The sequence below is a fragment of the Hylobates moloch genome, unplaced genomic scaffold (genome assembly GCF_009828535.3).
Source record: "Hylobates moloch isolate HMO894 unplaced genomic scaffold, HMol_V3 SCAFFOLD_19, whole genome shotgun sequence".
NCBI classification, from domain to species: Eukaryota; Metazoa; Chordata; class Mammalia; order Primates; family Hylobatidae; genus Hylobates; species Hylobates moloch.
In genome coordinates, this window is record NW_026652294.1 from 26,057,651 (window position 1) to 26,076,263 (window position 18,613).

The following is an 18,613-nucleotide window of genomic DNA, read 5'->3' on the forward strand; positions in this document are numbered from 1 at the left end:
TGAGCCCCAAGCTCATCCAGGAGGGACCAGCAAGGGCCACGGCGAGTGCATGTAAAAATCCAGGCAAATTCCACTTGCTCTGGTCTCAGCTGGCTGCCCTGTGCCTCCTCCAGCCCACAGGCGTTTACCACCATGCCCGGCATACCTGCAACAAGGACCACCATGGGGAAGCCAACCCGCCTGCATTTGAATTTCACTCCTGGACTGGCCCTGGTCATGCCAGACGCATTGCTCCCCCACCTCCAAAGCAAGAGAGCAAGAACTGCTGTCCCTGTTACAAGGACCAGAGGGGAGGTCCCTGTGCCAGGAGATGCCCGGCACACAGGTGCTCTAACAGCAGCCGATGGCACTGGCACTTGAGTCATTCCAATGGTGCTGCTGCGTCTCAGTACTGGGTGCCTCTGTGGGCCAACACACACCCACAGCAATGCAGCATGAGGTGGCAGGCCTGAGGGACCCACAGAGATGCGAGGGTCCACCGGGCTGGAGGGAGGGGAGGCGACAGGTCGCAGATGAGGTGAGGCCACGAGCCCAGGCCTGCAGTTCCAGCGGGGGCAACTCTATTGAGCACAGGACGGCCCCTGCAGCACCTGCAACCAGGAAAGCTGGGATCCGCCCACTGTCACTAGGACGGAGAGGAGGAACCAGAAAGTTCTCATACAATGGAAAACTTCCCAGCAGCCAGAGGGAAGAAACCAGACTTGCCCGGGTCACCAAGAGTGTAGAAGACACCCCTCAGGGTGAACAACATGAGCGCCTGCGTCGGTGCACAGCCTGGCTCCATTCAGGCAGAGCCAGCACCGGGGTGGGTGTGGCCTGCCCGCTGGTGTCCCATAAACACACACAACCAGGGCTGGGTCTATACCCAACTCATGACTGCGGCTGCCCCTGGGAAGGGGAGAGGGAGAGGAGGAAGCTGGAGGATGCCTATTGCCTCTACCGTGTTCTAGCCTTTAAGAAAGTTATCAGAAGCAAACTGCCCAACCTCTCTGTTTACCCATTTGGGTGGAGAACATGTGGAGGCTTATTATAGAGCCCTCTGCATATTTTATAATAAATAAATATGCATAAAGGAGACAGAGGGAGCTCTGTCTAGAGCTGGAAGCAGGAAGGCTCCCTGGAGGAGGGGGTGTCTGAGTGGGACCTTGCAAGCTGGACTGGAATGTTACCAGTGGGCAGTCAGGAAAGCGCATAGGAGTCGGGAGGCGGGATAGGAGGGTGGTGGGAGGGGCAGAGGCACCAGCAGCAGGGGTGCCAAGGGGCTCAGAGCACTGGAGGCTATAGCTCCCAAAGGTGGGCAGTGAAGGAGGAGAGGAGGGGCAGGTGGAGGCCCTGCCACCAGGGGCCTTGAATCCATGCCCAGGAGCTGAGTGTGAGTCAGGCAGAGTGCTCTGGGACAGGCACCAGAAGGGCTCTCACCTCTTCCAACAGGATAGGTTGCTGGCCAACCCCCTGAAATGGCAGGGCGCAAGGGCGGCACCCCCAACCCCGAGGTGCAGAGGGCTGTTTGGACCTCGGTATCTTCTCCTGCCAGAACAGCTGTCTGGGGTCTGCAGCCCTTCCCCATCCTGAATCCTGCTCTCTCCCAGGGTGCTGGGGACAGCCCCGATACCCGGCAGCCCCAGAGAGGGGAGCTACGCCCAGGGGACTCTTAGGAGACCTCAATGCTGGAACCCTCTTCCAAAGCCAGCTTCAGCAAGCCCCACAAGGAGTCATTTTCTTTCTTTCTTTCTTTTCAGAGACCAGGTCTCGCTCTGTTGCCTCAGCTGCAGTGCAGTGGTGCAACTGTAGCTCACTGCAGCCTCGAACTCCTGGGCTCAAGCGAGTCACCCATCTCGGCCTCCCAACGTGCTAGAATTACAGGCATGAGCCACCATGACCACCCGAAGAGTCATTTTCTAAAGTTCTGACTCCAGAATGCTGCTCATGTCTCGCTCCAAGGCAATTCTGTTTACTGAGAGCACCGCGGGAACAAAGATATGCGGCCGCTGTGGCCCGGCTGCCAGGCACAGGCAGCTCCCACCCGGCTCGGTCTCGGTGACCCTGACCAAAGCCAGGCCGGCCGAGGCAGGCTGCCCAGCGCCACTTAACCAATCGCAGAGGCCTTTACAGGCAGCTGCTCTTAATCAAAAAGTGCCAGACAACACAAGTGGCTACCGTATGCTGACATTTAAAACACCCGTTCAGTGGCCCTCGGCGTTGCAGAGCAGTTTGATTAAGTTGAAAGGATGTAATTTTATGCTATTTAGCAAAAAACACACACTCTGAATGGCATCACAAACTAAGGATTGGGGGTTGTGATCTTGGGGTGGGGGGTGCAAAAAAATGGTTGCGAGGTCCCCAGTGACCACAGGTGCATGGTGTAGAGGTGTATTCTGGAAACTTCTGCACGGAAGTGGCAGCCTCTGAGGTCACACTAGTTCTGCCATGGAGGGTGTCCGTAAGACCAGCTAAAACGGCCACGTCTGCATCTACTCAACTGGAAAACATGCCATCTGGAAGAGATCTGGACTCCAGGGGCCCAGGAGCCCACCAGGAGCCTCCTGTGCAATCCCTCTCACCATGCGCCCTGCTCTCGGAGAAGGACTGGCACAGCCAGCAGCCTGCTGGGAATGTCCAAAATCCAGGGAGGGGCTAGACAGGAGGGGTCATCTCTAAGCCGAGTCCCTCAAAAAGGAAGGAAGGCAGGGCACAGGGAAAGACGAAGCCTTGAGGCCTTGGAGAGGGTGGGTGAGGCCGTGTCACTGCACAGAGGACCCGGGGCAGAGGCCGGAGGCCTCGAAGCTCCGCTGGGAAGACCCGGAGGTTAGTTTTCCCTCTGCTCATCTGTTTCCTAAAGATGCAGCAAAATCTGATCTTTAAGAGGGACCATGGGCTTGCTGCAAGGGCTGCCAGGAGAGGGCAGATTGGGGGGCAAATGCCCCACCCCAGAGAGGAGAGGCGCTGCCTCCCTTGAGCCTGGGTAAGAGGAAAAACACAAGTGGTTGGTACTTACTCGTCCCTGTGTCAGACACTGCTCACCCACTATCAGAGTGTCCTTATTCCCTCCTAGCCAGGGGGCCCTGAACCCCCCACCTGGGCCCTTGGATCTGGAGTGGCTGCCACCGCCAGGCACGCGTCTTCCAAACAAATCACAGTAGCAGCAAAATCCAATCGATGGTAGTGCCTCTAACTGCCTGTCCCCACCGACTTCCAGACCTCTGTAAAATAGATGGTCATCGAGAAGATCTAATTCCCACATAAGATGGGCTCATGCAGTCCCGCTGGCCTCAGCTTCATCATCCCCACCTCCAATGGCCTGGGATCTAACTGACGGTGCACCATGGAACACCAATGACAGCCTGGGATCTAACTGAGGGTGCACCACGGAATGCTGATGACGGCCTGGAATCTAACTGAGGGTGCACCTCTGCACCCACGCCACAGAATGCCGATGACGGCCCAGCAGGTGCTCCTCTCTCTACAGAGGCCTCCCGGAGCTAGCCTTGGTGTGGGCAGGGATGCAAGGGTGGGTGGACCCCAGTCACCCCATCCCCAAACCCTGGCCCTCCAGAGGAAGGGCTCATTTTACTTCCAGTGAATGGCACAGAGCTGAGGCCACAGCTCACTGGATTTAACAAACATCTACACCCAAATAACCACCATGCAGACCAAGATACAGAACATTCCAGCAACCCTAGAGGTGCCCACAAGCCCCTCAAAGGGGGCCCCACATTCTAACAAGGCACTCACCAAGGAGAGCGGGTCCTGTCCTCAGGGACAGACTTCTGGTTGGATTGGCAGATGCTCCCGCCCCGCTGAGAAAACAGCCTCAGATCTCTTCTATTTCTTTATTTTTTTATTTTTATTTTTTTTTTTGAGATGGAGTCTCACTCTGTCACCCAGGCTGGAGTGCAGTGGCGTATCTCGGCTCACTGCAACTTCTGCCTCCTGGGTGCAAGCAATTCTCCTGCCTCAGCCTCCCAAGTAGGTGGGATTACAGGCATGCGCCACCACGCCCGACTAATTTTGTATTTTTAGTAGAGACGGGGTTTCTCCATGTTGGTCATGCTGGTCTCGAACTCCCGACCTCAGGGGATCCATCCGCCTCGGCCTCCCAAAGTGCTGGGATTACAGGCGTGAGCCACTGCGCTCGGCCTCTTCTATTTCCTGAAGCCATTGGCACTGACTAAACTCAGCAAGTGTTCACTGCACACCTACCCTGTGCTGGGCACCTTGTGCACAGATGAGAGGTTCTGCCCACCGTCTGGGGAAACAGACCAGAAGAGAGCATCAGAACGTGCTGCCCGTGACTCGACGGAAGTGCACGGGAAGGTCTCGCCTACACGGAAGGGGTGAGTGGTAAGCGGCATGGGGGAGCCGTCTGACGGCGGTCACGCACCTCCATGCCTAGTTCATCTCCACCATTCTGGGAGACGAGTATCTGGAGCTCGTCGTGCAGATGGGAGAGACAGAGAGAGAGAGAGACGTGACTGCCCCAAGCAAGTGAGGAATGAATCTGTGTGTACCTGGCACCACAAGGGAAGGGTTTTCTGGGCACAGTAACTAAATACAAATGATTTACACAACCACAGGGAAGGCTCCGGCAGTCCCCGGGAGACAGGCCGTGGGCTCGTGAAGCGTCCTTGTCTATTTACTGAGATCATGCCACGCTCAGCAGTCGCTGCATTTCCACGCAGTTGGAGGGACTTCCTGGTGAAAACTAACAAGAAAATACATGACATGTGTAACCACAAGACCAGAGGGGCCCTTCTTGACCTCTGCTTCCTCCCCTCTGACGTGGGCATGGCAGCCCCTCCCCTCCTGGGGACTGCTGACCCGGAGGGTGGTCCTGGTGGCTGCCACCAAGCAGGGGCCTTTGCACGGGGCTCAGAGTCCCATCGGCCACTTCCTCCTGACTCCCAGGTGCCGCCGGCCCTCACCTGCACCTCACCCACCTGCTTCCCCTGTCCTGGAGCGTGGTGGTGAGGATGTTAGAACAGCCCGGTACCCAGCCACCCATCACCGCACGCGACCTAAGACAGACAGGCACACGGAGGAGTGATGACATCGTCACAACAAACATGAAACTCCTTACAGACGTCCACGTCCAACAGAAGGGACTTCCACGAGTAGGAGTTTTTTCAGGCCAAGGGGACAACATTGTCCCAGGCAGAGAGGGACAGTCTAGAGGTATACCAGGACGGCGTGGTCAGGAATGGAGCCCTCACCTGCCAGGGCATCAGGCCCATCTGGGAACGGCCAGGCGTCAGCACGTGGACAGGCCACACCCATCAAGCTAAGCTGTCTCGACTCGGCAGGTAGGCATTGGGGCTCTAGGAGTTTCCAAGCCAAGGGTAACACCACGTGGGCCCATACCTGGAGGGTGTAGGGAGTCCTGGAGTCCCCTGAGTCTGGGGTTAGAAGAATTGAAGGTCCCCTCGGCCAGAAGCTTCTGATTCGTCCAAAGTCCCCACTGCCCCCACTTCTGCAAAGTGTCTGGTATGGCCACATCTCCTGTCCCTGTCTGGTCCTCACTCTTTCCTGGTTTCGCTGCTTAACTCCAGACCCACCAAAAGCTCAGCAGGCCCCACCAGGCCATCCTGGGAAGTGTCCCAGCCCTCGCCGAGACCTGCCAGGAGCGTGGGGAGAGAAGACACGTGGCGCTAGGCTTTAGAGAGGAGGACAGTCCCTGCTCTGCTCCAGAAGAAGTTCCCAGGGCCTTTGACATCTCCGTGGCTGGTTAAACACACACGCCCACGCAGTACAAATATTCACTTTCATCAAGAGAAAAAGGATCGCGGCAATCCGTCCAGTGGTCACCCCTGTCCCAGACACACTCCCTCTGACCTGCGTCTAACTGGAAGCTTCAGGAACATAGCCCAAAGATCTGAGAGCAAACCCCAGTCTTGCCACCTAAGGGTTATGAGACCCTGAACAAGTTACTCAAACTCCCTGAGCCCCAGTTTCCCTCCTCTGTAAACAGGGAGAACTAACGTTCACACAGGTTTGCCCTAACAGTTAAAACAGAAGCACATGGCCGGGCGTGGTGGCTCACGCCTGTAATCCCAGCACTTTGCGAGGCTGAGACGGGTGGATCACGAGGTCAGGAGATTGAGACCATCCTGGCTAACACGGTGAAACCCTGTCTCTACTAAAAACACAAAAAATTAGCTGGGCGTGGTGGCAGGCACCTGTAGTCCCAGCTGTTCGGGAGGCTGAGGCAGGAGAATGGCATGAACCCGGGAGGTGGAGCTTGCAGTGAGCCGAGATCATGCCACTGCACTCCAGCCTGGGCGACAGAGCAAGACTCCGCCTCAAAAACAAACAAACAAAAAAAACAGAAGCACATGGCTCACACCTGGCACCTTGGAGGCCCCAAGAAAGTGGCAGTTCTCATGGGAGAGGGCAACAGGGCCTTCTGCAGCTGTGACTTCAAGCTGTTTAACCTCCTGAGACTCAGTTTCCTCATCTGTAAGATGGAGATGTTGATGCCAGCTTCACAGGGGGAGCAGAGTTAGCGAGACTAGAAAAGTGTTCAGCTCAAGAAGGGGTGGCTCTGCCCTGTCTCTGCCCTCCTCGGGGAATCTCCGACCTCGCACGAACCCACTCTGGGCTGCGGCCTGGAGCTGAGCCTGGTGCCGCACCGTGCTGCCCAGGAGACACACCACATTCTGTTCTCTCTGCTGGGGTATTTTTAGGAGGAACAGCACTTGTAACTGTGCAAATAACGTGTTGAAAATAAGCTTTAGATTTTGACTTAAATGTACTAGGAGAGGCGGAAACATTCCTTGTCCTCCGAATACCGTGGAGAACATCTGTTTGAAGGGTCGTGAAGAACCCGCCTGCTGTCTTCACTCCTGGGATGAATGGGCCAAGCCCCCTCCCGGGAGAGCTATGGAATGGGGCTGTGGGGTCCGCCTTGTCACCTGCATGAGCCTTGGAACGCTCCTCCCTGGCCATGTCCGGTAGGGACGGCACAGGGGAAGCTGCGGGTCCCGCCTGTTTCTGAAGGCGGCTCCTTGTAGAGAGGCCACAGCCTCAGGCCGACTGTCTCTCTGGCCCAGCAGAAATGCTGGCTCCTGGCCTGTTACCCTCATCTCTCCCTGTGTGCCGGCAGCCCCGTCGCCTCCTGTCCCCAGTCCCTCTCCTTCGAGCTCCAGATCTGCGTGTGACATCCCACCTGGATGCCTCACTGCCCCCTCGAGACAGGACCACCTCCTGCCATCCATTACTGGTGAGCCCTTACAAGTGGCCAACCTGAGCTGAGACAGGCTTCAAGTGGGACCTCAAAGACTCATGAAAAGATATTAAAGTATCTCATTAATATTTTAAAAATGAAGAACATGCAAAATAATATCTTGGACATATTGGGTTACGTAAAATAATTATTAAAATGATTTTCACCGCCCCCCCCAAGTTAATTTCACTTGTTTCTTTTTACTTTTTTTTTATTGTGGCTTACCAGAAGATTTAAACTTACACATATGGCTCTCATTACACTTTTATTAGATAATGCTGTTCTACAGGAAACTTACAATTTAAGACAAACGTTGTGGACATCCTTTTTTTTTTTTTTTTTTTTTCTGAGATGAAGTTTCACTCTTATTGCCCAGGCTGGAGTGCAATGGCGCAATCTCGGCTCACTGCAACCTCCACCTCCTGGGATTTTCCTGCCTCAGCCTCCCGAGTGGCTAGGATTACAGGTGCCCGCCACCACACCCGGCTACTTTTTTGTATTTTTAGTAGAGATGAGGTTTCACCATGTTGGCCAGGATGGTCTCAAACTCCTGACCTCAAGTGATCCACCTGCCTCGGCCTTCCAAAGTGCTGGGATTACAGGCATGAGCCACTGCACCCGGCTGAACATTCACTTCTGCTGAAGAAGTGGAAGGATGAGGAAACTTTAACTCCATGGTAACATCAAGACACACCCAGACAAAATAAAAATCCTGTCCATCCCAAGAGCAGTGACTACGAGAAAGCCTTGAAGGACCAAGTTCCAGGGAGAAAGGAGTCTCAAAGGCTGGGCAGAGAGGGAGACGTCACAGCCAGGCGGCCACCAGGTGTGAACACATGTGCATGCTCAGCACAGGTGCAGGTCGCTGAGGACGGAGACCCAAGTGGGCTGAGCTGGGCCATCAAGGAGTAGCCGGGTCTCTCACAAACCACTGCAGGAGTGGAAGGCAGTGCAAACACTTCAAAAAATAGTTGGGTCATTTCTTACAAAATTAAACACACACCTGTGCTCTCTGACCCAGCAATTTCACTCCTAGGTGTTTACACGAGAGAAATGAAAACCTGTATCCCCAAAACGTCGTGTGCATGAAAATTCAGAGTAGCTTTATTCATAATCTCCTGAAAGGGAAAACAACTCAAACGTCCATCAACTGGTGAGTGGGCAAACCTACTGTGGGACCCCCACGCCACGGGATGCCACTGAGAAACACGCAGGGAAAGAATGACAAATACTCTCAACAACACGGAGGAGCCTCATAGCACCGTGTGGAATGAAGGGAGCCCACACAAAGGCCGCAGGCGTCCCCGGACATGAGGCTCAAGAAGCAGCAAAACTAATCCACGGTGATGAAATCTCAACAGCGGGTGCTCTGCAGCATGGATCGGGCAGGTGCGGGAGAGAATTTTCTGAGATGATACAAATGCTCTATTTTGGAGTATAAGTTACCTGGGTGTACATAACTGTCAAAACTCATCCAGCAGTACAATTAAAATCTGTGAATTTCAAGGTATGCAAATTTTATCTCAAATTTTAAAAATCTATATATTTTTGAGACAGAGTCTCGCTCTGTCGCTCCAGATGTAGTGTAGTACCTCAATCTCGGCTCACTGCAACCTCCGCCTCCCAAGTTCAAGCCATTCTCGTGCCTCAGCCTCCCGAGTAGCTGAGATTACAGGTAAATGCCACCATGCCCGTTTTTTTGTTTTGTTTTTTGTTTTTTTGAGACAGAGTCTCGCTCTCTTGCCGAGGCTGGAGGGCAGTGGCATGGTCTCGGCTCACTGCAACCTCTGCCTCCCAGGTTCAAGCCATTCTCGTGCCTCAGCCTCTGGAGTAGCTGGGATTATAGGCATCCGCCACCATGCACGGTTGATTTTTGTATTTTTAGTAGAGACGAGGTTTCACCATGTTGACCAGGCTGATCTGGAACTCCTGACCTCAAGTGATCTGCCCGCCTCAGCCTCCCAAATTGCTGGGACTACAGGCATGAGCCACTGTGCCCGGCCAAAAAAATCTATATATTTTAAAATTAAGGACAAGAGCTGCAGCTCCAACCCTCGTAGAAAGGCAGGGCCAAGGGGGCGGCTGGAGGAGCCCGGCTGGTGCACAGACCTTTGCCCTCTCAGGGGCAGCACTGATAGCCTCTCCTTTTGGCAGCTGCATGGCTAAGATGCTTTATTTGGAATGGAATCAATATTCATAGTTATGTCAATGAGGGCCTGAAAAATAAGGTGCCATCTCTAGGAGGAGATCCAGGACCAGGATCAGGAACAGGTTCTGGGTGGCACTGAATATGGGGCAGGAAATCTAGATGCGCCATTATGGAAATAAATGCACTCTGGCTGCACTGATGACCAGGAAGGCACTAAGGAAGGACTCATGTCTCACTTCTCTGCTATGTATTGACAGCACCTGGACCTGCAGAAAAGCAGGAGCCAGTTGAGGACTGAAAAAGACCAAGGACTTCACAAAACCTCCACCAGGCTGCTGGGCTGCACACACATGGCGCCTCCAGTGCGAGAGCTCAGAGCCGGCACCGACCATCTGCAGCAGCTGCACAAGCGCAGGCCCTTCCTGCCTTTTGCCAAGGCCCCTTAGGAGTCTCCAGTAGAAAACTCAAGATTGGCTCAGATGGGGCTGGGGAAGAGGGAGACTCCCGCTGAGCCAAAAGCAGGCTGCTGTGATGAGCCAGGGACTGGGGAAGCTGCACGACCCATAGAGGCAGGAGACGCTCCTTCACCCACGGCTGGGGAGACTCCGCAGCTCCAGGGTGCAGTGAGGTAAGTCGAGAAGGAGAGAGGGCTGTGGGTAGAACACGTCTGAGCTCTGCCCCAGGACTGCCATGTGTGACTGGTGTTTCCACTTGAGGCCTCACCTGTCACCTTGCAAAGTTGCTGCGAAGTTTGAATGAAATGCAGGAAGCACTGTGCACCGAGCAAATGCCAAGGTTCTCCCACTGGACCTCCCAGGAGCTTCCCAGGTGGGGGCGGCAGAGGGGGCTCAACGCATCTGTGAGCACAGTGGGGACCAGGAAGGGGTGAAGGAGATGCTGGCGCTGTCTTGGAAGGTAAGTAGGATTCCCAGACGTGGGGCGGGGGTAACCCTGGGACACCCAGCCCATCCTGTCCCGGCATCAGCGAGGAGACCAGGAGAAGTCACGGCCACAGGGGATGGGTGGGAGCAGGGCTAGGGAGGGGCGAAGGGGTGGGGCCGAAGGCAGCAAAGGCCACCTGCAGGAGGGTGGGTCTGAGGAAGAGGGAGTCGGGTAGAGGTGGGAGCCCAGCAGTCCAGGAGCTGCCCAGTAATGCAAGATGGAGAAGAGGCTGCCCACGGAGGCAGGGAGACCGGGAGGAGGTTGCGGAGGCCCAGGGAGGTGAGGATGAGTAAGACGTGGCTGGGCTCTGGGCTTTAAGCAGGAAGAGTGATGGATCTATCAAAAACTCAAAAAGCCCAGAGTTAGGTGGTGGGGACAACAATAAAGTCCCCGTCCTCAAAATACAGCCAGAGGCCAGTGGGGTGGAGACTCAGGCAAGCCACTGCCACCCTGGGCCTCAGTTTCCCCTTCTGTAAAAAGCAATCTGTGAAATGCAGAAGTGCTTAAAATGCCGCACCTCCGCCAGGGCAGGTGCCTCGGGTTTAGATCACCAGTTTTTCCATGCCTCCTCTTGGCAAGACGGCCTGAACCTGCCTCCGGGCAAGCCTGTCCACACCCTCCAGCCACCTTAATTATTCCCACATTCCTAACAGGAAATCCGGCCCTTAAATTCGCCAGCAAGCCTGCACCCAGCGCCAACGCCACATCCCTAATTACCAGCATTAGCATTGCTAATCTCCCACCCACCCGCTGCGAGCCCCATCACAGGCACCCCTTGTCCACGCAGTCCTCCTGTTAATAAGCCGGAATAATGAGGCTTCACCGCGCAGCGGGGGCCAACAGGATGGAGGAGAATTTTAATTTCAGATTTTGGGGTCCCAAGTTATGAGGCACAACTGAAAGGGATCAGGACGATCCCAGGGGCTGAAGGAGGCCGCCTGAGAGGCTGCCCAAATGGCCCCGGAAACAGTGGCGGGTGGGGAAGGACAGGGAAAGGATGAGAGAACGCTGCTCTCAGACTCCGGTGGACAAATAAAAATAACTGGGAAGGAGGGACTTCTGTGAAGCACCTGCTTCCCCACCTAGAAGGCGAAGGGGCCGAAGGAAGAGGCAGACTAACCCCAGCAGCTGGGACCTTCCAGAGCCCCGGTCAGCTGGACAAGGCTCAGGGACTAGAGGCAAACTCTTGGCCCATGTGGGCAGAAGTGGGTGAGATGGTCACAGGGGAAGGGTGCCAACACCCCCTTCTTCATGTGAAGGCGTCCAAACCTTGGGTTGGGGCTGTGGAGGTGAGTGGGGGACTATCGTTTCATGGAATGTAATTTTAATTTCCATTAATCAACTTCTAAACATTCCAACTCATTGCAATTTGTAAAGGCTCAACAAATGTTTGCTGCACGAGCAGCGGGATTCGTGAACAGTAATGACCCACATCCACAGCACCCCGCAGCGCCACGCAGTCCTGATGTCACGCTGCGTGTGCTCACAATGACCATTCCCTTTACACCTGAGGAAATGGAGGATCAGAGGTTGAGTGACCTGCCCAAGACCACCCAGCTACCAGTCAGCAACACCCAGAGGGAGATTCCCAGTCAGCAACACCCAGAGGGAGATTCCCAGTCAGCAACACCCAGAGGGAGATTCCAGAGACCTCCAGAGGTCCAGCAGTGCTACCTCCTGCAAGCTGCACCACGCCATGCCGCGCCACCAGCTCTCAACGGGGACTTCAGCGGCTGTGCCCTTCCAGGACTGTTTGCTCTGGAGTGGGTCAGGCCAGTCTGTCCCTCTGTGACTCGGCCTCCCAGTCCTACACCTCAAGAGGAAGCTCAGTCTCCTCCTCCTCCCCTGAGGCCACTTCAGCTCCGGTTTTAATCTCCACTGCTTAGAGTAACAGCCGTGGAAGAGGTGGGCCAGAAAGACCTGAAAATCACAGATCCCAACCCAGCTGGATCGCTTTGTTCCTCTGACGTTGTGGTAGGCACAATGCAAAATTGTGAGATGCCACCAACCTCACTTCCCACGTTAGCAGGGGGATGGGGCAGGAGTGGACGGAGGCCAGCATCACTTTAAGCCTCTGCCTTGATGCAGGCTCGGGAGCACCCACTAGGTGCTGGGCAGGGGGATACGGCAGGCCTTCATTCTGGTCAGGAAACAGACCTGCTCATGGTGACCAGCCAAGGTGAGGATGGCAGGGGCACAGGCTGGGGGGGCCACCTGTCATCGATTCATTCACTAACGCATCACCCACCCCAGGTACAGGGGACACAGCACTGAGTCAGAAGCAGCCCTGTCTCCCAGGGACTGCCCATTCGGTGGGCACAGACCCATTCCCCACCCCATCTGTGAGACCACAGAGAGAGATGCCACTTCCCAGAGGAGACGACAATGAGTAGGACCCTGAAAGAAAAGGCCACGACACGGTCCGAAGCCCAGTGTGGGGAGTGCAGCCCTGGGGACTCAGAACAGCCTGACATGGGACAGCAAGTCTGGGGCCAGAAGGGCCTGGGATGCCAGGCTCAGCATCTGCGCTTGTCCCAGCACCACCAAAGGGTCCGCCTTCTCCCTTTTCCCAGCCAGACACGGGACAGGAGCAGAAAATCCAGAGCCTGCAACATCTCACACTTGGTGTGGGGCCCTGGGACACAGAGCCCGGCCACCGGGACAGTGTGTGCCAGGCACCATCTGGAGGGCAGCCGATGGGCCCTGCCAGATTCCTGAGCCACAGTAGGACCCTGGGGGCACCCTCAGCCCAAGGACCCTGGAACACACAGCCCGGGGGCAAGAGAATAACTGCAGGGATCTCACCAATTCCTGACCAACTCCGCCCTAGGCCAGTCCCAGACTTCATCTCCCCAGCTCCGTGGAAAAGCACTATTCCCCTCCCACTGAACACACAGGGAAACATGACCTGCCAGTGCTGGGAGGTGGAGGAAGCCAGTCCAGCCCAGGCAGCTGACCGCAGAGCCCATGTGTGCTCCAGGCTGCCCTAGGAGCAGCTGCCCCACACAGGGCACTGAGGTCTGTGGCCCTGAGGACACAGCCAAGGCACAGGTTCGGAGGAGGGTGCCCACAGCTCACCCACAGCCTGGCCCCTGAGCTGAGGCCCAGCGCACGAGCTGTCGGGGAGCCGCGTGAAGGGCAGGACCGCCCAGGCTTCCCAGGGAGTGGCAGTCCTAGGACACCTGGGACGGGGGTGTAGGAGTTGGTTCAGCAGCAAACCCTCGCCCCGGCTGGACCTCAGTTTCCCCATCTGTATGATGGGGCGGGGCTGGAGTGGCTGATTCCTGGGGGCCAGGGTGAAGCATGTGACTCAGTGAAGAAAGAGGGATTCAGAGCTTAGGACACAAGCCTGAGGCAGGGACCCACAGGTGGACCCCCAACGGGGAGGGACCCCACCCACCCACAGAAGGGCTGACCAAAGCCAAGAGCACACAAAGTAGATGGAAGATGTGGATTGAATCCTGCTCAGCACCACCTCTGCCCCCCAAGCCAGCCCCTCCTGCCCATGATGCCCTCCATGCTGCTCCCCAACATGCTCCGGGGTTGCCTGCCTGCAGCCTTCGCCAGCATCCCCTCCCCCCAGCCTGGAGAAAAGAGCTGCGTGCAGTCCCTGAGCTCGTCCCCAGGAGCACACAGTCCCTGTGCCTGTCCCCCAGTAGCACAGCCAGGGGCTCAGGGACACAGAAGCACAGGGGGTTGATTACACCAGCAGGGCCATAATCCCTAGGACAGAGTTGGCCCCGGGGTTCGGGGGGCCAGAAAAACCCAAGCCCCTACTTTGTTTTGAGCAGAGCCCCACCTGAGCTAGATCCCAGGGATGTACCAGGGAATGTTTGGGAACGATGAGCATGTGGGGCTCTGGGAAAGGCCCCACTGGTGCTGGGCGGGGCCCGGCTCTCCAGCAGGCTCAGCTACATCTCCGTCTCCTTGTGGGGAGGGGACACGGGCAGCTGCAAGCTTCCTCCAGGCCCCGTGGCCTCGTCTCGAGCCCTGGCAGCTGGCTCACACCAGGATACTTGACTGCTGTGCCCCACTCCCACCCCCTTTCTTTGTAAAGCAAACATAGGTTTAGATTTCGATGGATGGGTTTGGGGTCCACACTCAGTGGCCGGGCACATGACAGCGACTCCTGGGCCGTGTGACACTCACCCTCAGCTCTGGTCTTAGTCTCTACCAGTTTTGGTCCAAGAGGTGGCAGCAGCCCGAGCGTCCAGCCCGGCAGCAGCCCTGGCACCATGGTGGTGGGGCACCGGGAAAAGCCACCTGCAACATTCCAGGCCCGGCTTCCGAGCTCCTCCTAGCAACTGGGTCTCATGCCGATGAAAACCCCTGGGCCTGGCACACAGTAGCTGCTCAGTAAAATGTCTTCAGCCCTTTGGACTCAACAGCACACTTGGTCCCTGAGGGAAGGAACAGCGCTGGGCCTGGGGTCAGAAAACCTGGCTTCAATCTAGCGCCCTCCTCTACCCTCCTGCTGCTCCACCTTTGGTAAGATGCTGAGCCCCGCGAGCCTCAGTTTCTCCAGGCTGCAGCTGTTCTGCAGACAGTGAAGGACTCTGCACCCAGGATCCAGTGGCTTCCACCTATGGCGTGTGTTGTCAGGCTATGAGAACCCTGATGGCAAAGGTGCCCTGAGCAGGAGCCTGCTCAGAAACCACGTCCTTTCAAGGGAATTTGGGGAGGAAATAAGGTTCCTTTCCGTGTGCATCTTATTTCTGGGGCCTCAAGGTGCCAGGGGCCAATGCCCAGGGGCTGGACGCCTGTGCTGGGAGCTACGAGGGGCACCATGGCATGCTCACCTCTGATGTCTGTTTCCATCCATTCCTTCTCTCTGGTCATCTGAGGCACCCTCTGGATTCTGGGAGCTATCGAGACTTAATGAGGGCCACCTGGAGGCCCTGCCATCAATAACACGTTTGTATTATTGCCTCGGTATTTGGACAAATTAGGAACCCCACAGCCGGCGTCAGCAGAGTTAGGGAATTTCCTAAGATGCCAGGCCAAGTCCACTCCTGAGCCTGCCCACGAGCAAATGATGCATCACAGGGCCACGCTGGCCCATCCTGCTTCCTCTATCTGCTAGATGTGGATGGTGGGGTCCTGGCCTTCGAATGGGAATGTCTGCTTCGAGAAGAACATCCTCAGAGCCAGGAAGAAACAAGCTGACCAAGCTCCTGATGAGTGAGTGAATGGGTGAATGAATGAATGAATGAATGGAGGAAGAAACCCTTTGCCCAGCCCATCGCACGGGTTCAGAAGCTCTAATGAAGTCAGAGGCCTGGAAGGAAGGACTTGGGGAAGGAAAGCATCCGACTGCACAGTCAGGCAAGAGCTGGGCCTCGACTGTCACTCCCGTCTTCCTGCTGCAGTCCTGAGCCTTCGTTTCCTCCTCCGTGAATTAGAGCAATACTTACCTCTTAGGAGCACATGAGATTCCTGCACACAGGGCTGTGCCTGCACCTCAAAGGTGCTTGCAACGGCTTACTCGTTGCCTGTTTCCTGTATTAATTTCCTGCCTCTAAATCACTGGTGAAAACGAGGTTTGCTTCTCAGGTTACCATGGCAGGAAAACCCTCCGAGTACACAAAAAGCTGCAGAAATCCTGGGTTTCCTGAAGACCTGACTCAGGTGTGAGTGTGTTACCATCTATCTCCTCTGTGTTGGGAGGCCCACGGACACCTGGCTTTCGCCAGTGGGAACAGACAGCCTCGCTCTGGGCAGAAGCAGCAGGGCTCTGACCCAGGCTCCCCCAGCGCCCTGTGAATGGGGCGATTTAACTCCGGCTGAGTGACATGAAGCATGGGAGGCACCTGTCTATGCTTCCCAAGCAGCCGCCCCTAGAAATCTGAGACCCTCCCATCCTTGGGTGGGAACCGAGAGTACACAGTTTTGTGCTTTCTGCAGAATCACCTGTGCTTCAGTGCACGGGGCCTGTTTCCCAGCACAGTGCCCACACAGCTGGGGCTTGTTTCCCTGGCCCCAGCCCCAAATCCCCACACTGCTCAGATCCCCTGCACCTGGGCTGCAGGGCAATGAGTGCCTGCAGAAGGGCCTGATCGTGGGGACAGGGAGTGATGGGGAACCCCAGGAACGCCATCTTCCAGCACCTGACCAGTCTTCTCCCAAATACTACTGGCAGAATTGGGGGGAGGTATAAAGCAGTCCTGCTTACCTTGACCTTGGCAGGAAGCTGTGGGTAAGCACGAGGGGTCAGCCTGACCCTGAGTCTGGGGCTCCAAAGGGGGCTGAGTGCCTCCCAGATGGTACCAGAACTCTTTGGGCCTCAGGCCCCAGGCAGTGAGATGGGGAAGATGCTACCATCCCCTCCTGAGGGTGACCTCAGGGCCACCTGTGCTGTTCCTTCTGCCTGGGTCACTCTGTCCCCTGCCTCTTGCCCAAGTCACCCACTTACTCCCCAGATAATTACCAAGTTCCTACAGTGTGCCAAGCACCCAGAGCTAACCACACACAGGTGGACACAGCCCTGGCCTCCACTGGCTCATTAGGGAGAGTCAGGCCCAGCGGGAGAGAAGCATGGGGGCCGGGAGGCCTGCTGGAGCCTGAATGGTCAGGGAGAGCTTCTCAGAGGAGGCGCACTGCAGCAGAGCCCAGGCTGAGTGGAGTAGGCACCAAGTACTTCTGGGACTGGGGGTGGGGAGGGATGCCAGAGACTAGAGGCGCTCCCTATCTCTGAGAAGCTTCCCCTGACACCCCCAGACTAGGCCAGATACCCCAATTCTACCCTCTACCAGCACCTTCTTTGCCCTCCCGACATGCCTACAATCTCAGTCCCTCCTGCTGGGCTCTCACCTCTCAGAGCATAGGGAGTAGGTCATGCCTCGAAGAGTGTTGGCGTCCTGGGCGCTCAGTGTACACGTACTGAGTGGGATGGGAAAGAGGAAACGCGGGAAGTCCTGTTATTATGGATGGATGAAAGGGTGGACGGATGGTGGGTGGACGGATGGAAGGGTAGATGGACAGTGGGTGGACATACAGAAGGGTGGATGGACCGGTGGATGGATGGACAGTGGGCAGATGAACGGAAGGGTGTATGGATGGAAGGGTGGATGGATGGAAGGGTGGATGGATGGACGGTGGGCAGATGGATGGAAGGGTGGATGGATGGACGGGTGGATGGATGGAAGGGTGGATGGACGGGTGGATGGATGGACAGTGGGTGGATGGATGGAAGGGTGGATGGATGGACGGGTGGATGGATGGAAGGGTGGATGGATGGATGGGTGAATGGATGCAAGGGTGGATGGATGGGTGGATGGATGGAAGGGTGGATAGATGGAAGGGTGGATGGATGGAAGGGTGGATGGATGGACGGGTGGATGGATGGACGGGTGGATGGATGGAAGGGTGGATGGATGGAAGGGTGGATGGATGGTACGTGGGTAGAATCAATTCCACCTTCCTGCAGGAGACTCTCCTGCCTCATGCTCCATCTCAGGGGGATGCTCAGGATTCCAGGGGCTGCACGTCACACTCCCCACCCCAGCCCAAGGCCATGAACACGGCAGGGGAGACAGAAGCCTGTGGCTGGGGAACCTTCGGTGACACTGTGGAGGCCCCTGCCAGCTCAGCCACCTGCCACAGAAGGAGGGAGAGTAGCAGGAGCCTCTGGTGACTCTGCAGGACCTGGAAACGGGGCACAGGGTACAGGTTGGCCAAGCAGATGCTCCGTTTAAGGGGGCTGCAGCCACTTGGCATCACTGGAGCCCAATGACAATGCCACCAGGAGGTCCTGTTATTCATCCCCTGTTAAATGTGAGAAAACCAAGGCACACTGGAGTTAAGCAAGTGGCCCAAGATCGCACACTGCGTGGGTGGCAGAGCCCTGCCCCATGAGAAGCCTGGCCTTGCAGGCTGAGCTGTCCCAGTCCCCAGGCAAAATCCCCGCCCCCACCCTCGGCCCTGCTATTCTCAGTGCTTCTGGAAGGGCTGCCTCCAGTCTGTGTGTTGCCATTCTGAGCACCTACTTGGCACCAAGCATTCTGTTCACGTTCACGATCTCATTTAAAATGATCTCGCAAGGCAGGGCTCTGCCGCCTTTGTTTTTAAGCAGACCGACGCATGGGCAGGTGACTGACAGCCATGGATGCTGTTAGGAAGTGCCCGCTGGGCCTTAAATCCTGGCCAGCGCCAGGGCCCAGTCCCCTGCCCTATAGAGCCTCTCAGCCATGCAGCTCCCATGAATGGCCTGGCAGAGGGAAGGGCTCTGGGCCTTCCAGGTGTTCTGGGTGCATCTCCTGGGACAGGCTGGGCCCAGAGCACTCACTGCAGCCCCGCTCGGCAGC

The 18,613-nt window shown here is 56.4% G+C and overlaps 1 protein-coding gene across 4 annotated transcripts in view; it reads right to left on the reverse strand.

The window, feature by feature from the left end:
* PHF21B (PHD finger protein 21B) overlaps window positions 1–18,613 on the reverse strand; it is a 124,600-nt gene that overhangs the window by 48,420 nt on the left and 57,567 nt on the right. For 2 of the 4 annotated variants that reach the window (XM_058430981.1, XM_058430982.1), the window contains exons 2-3: window positions 17,727–17,954; window positions 17,121–17,189 (exon numbers count right to left, since the gene is read on the reverse strand). The exons of 1 other annotated variant lie outside the window; for it this stretch is intronic. In XM_058430981.1, the coding sequence (XP_058286964.1) occupies window positions 17,121–17,189; window positions 17,727–17,954 (297 nt within the window). Of the gene's footprint in view, window positions 1–17,120; window positions 17,190–17,726; window positions 17,955–18,613 lie in introns of those variants that run through there. One more of the 4 variants, XM_032139498.2, reaches the window with a different exon arrangement.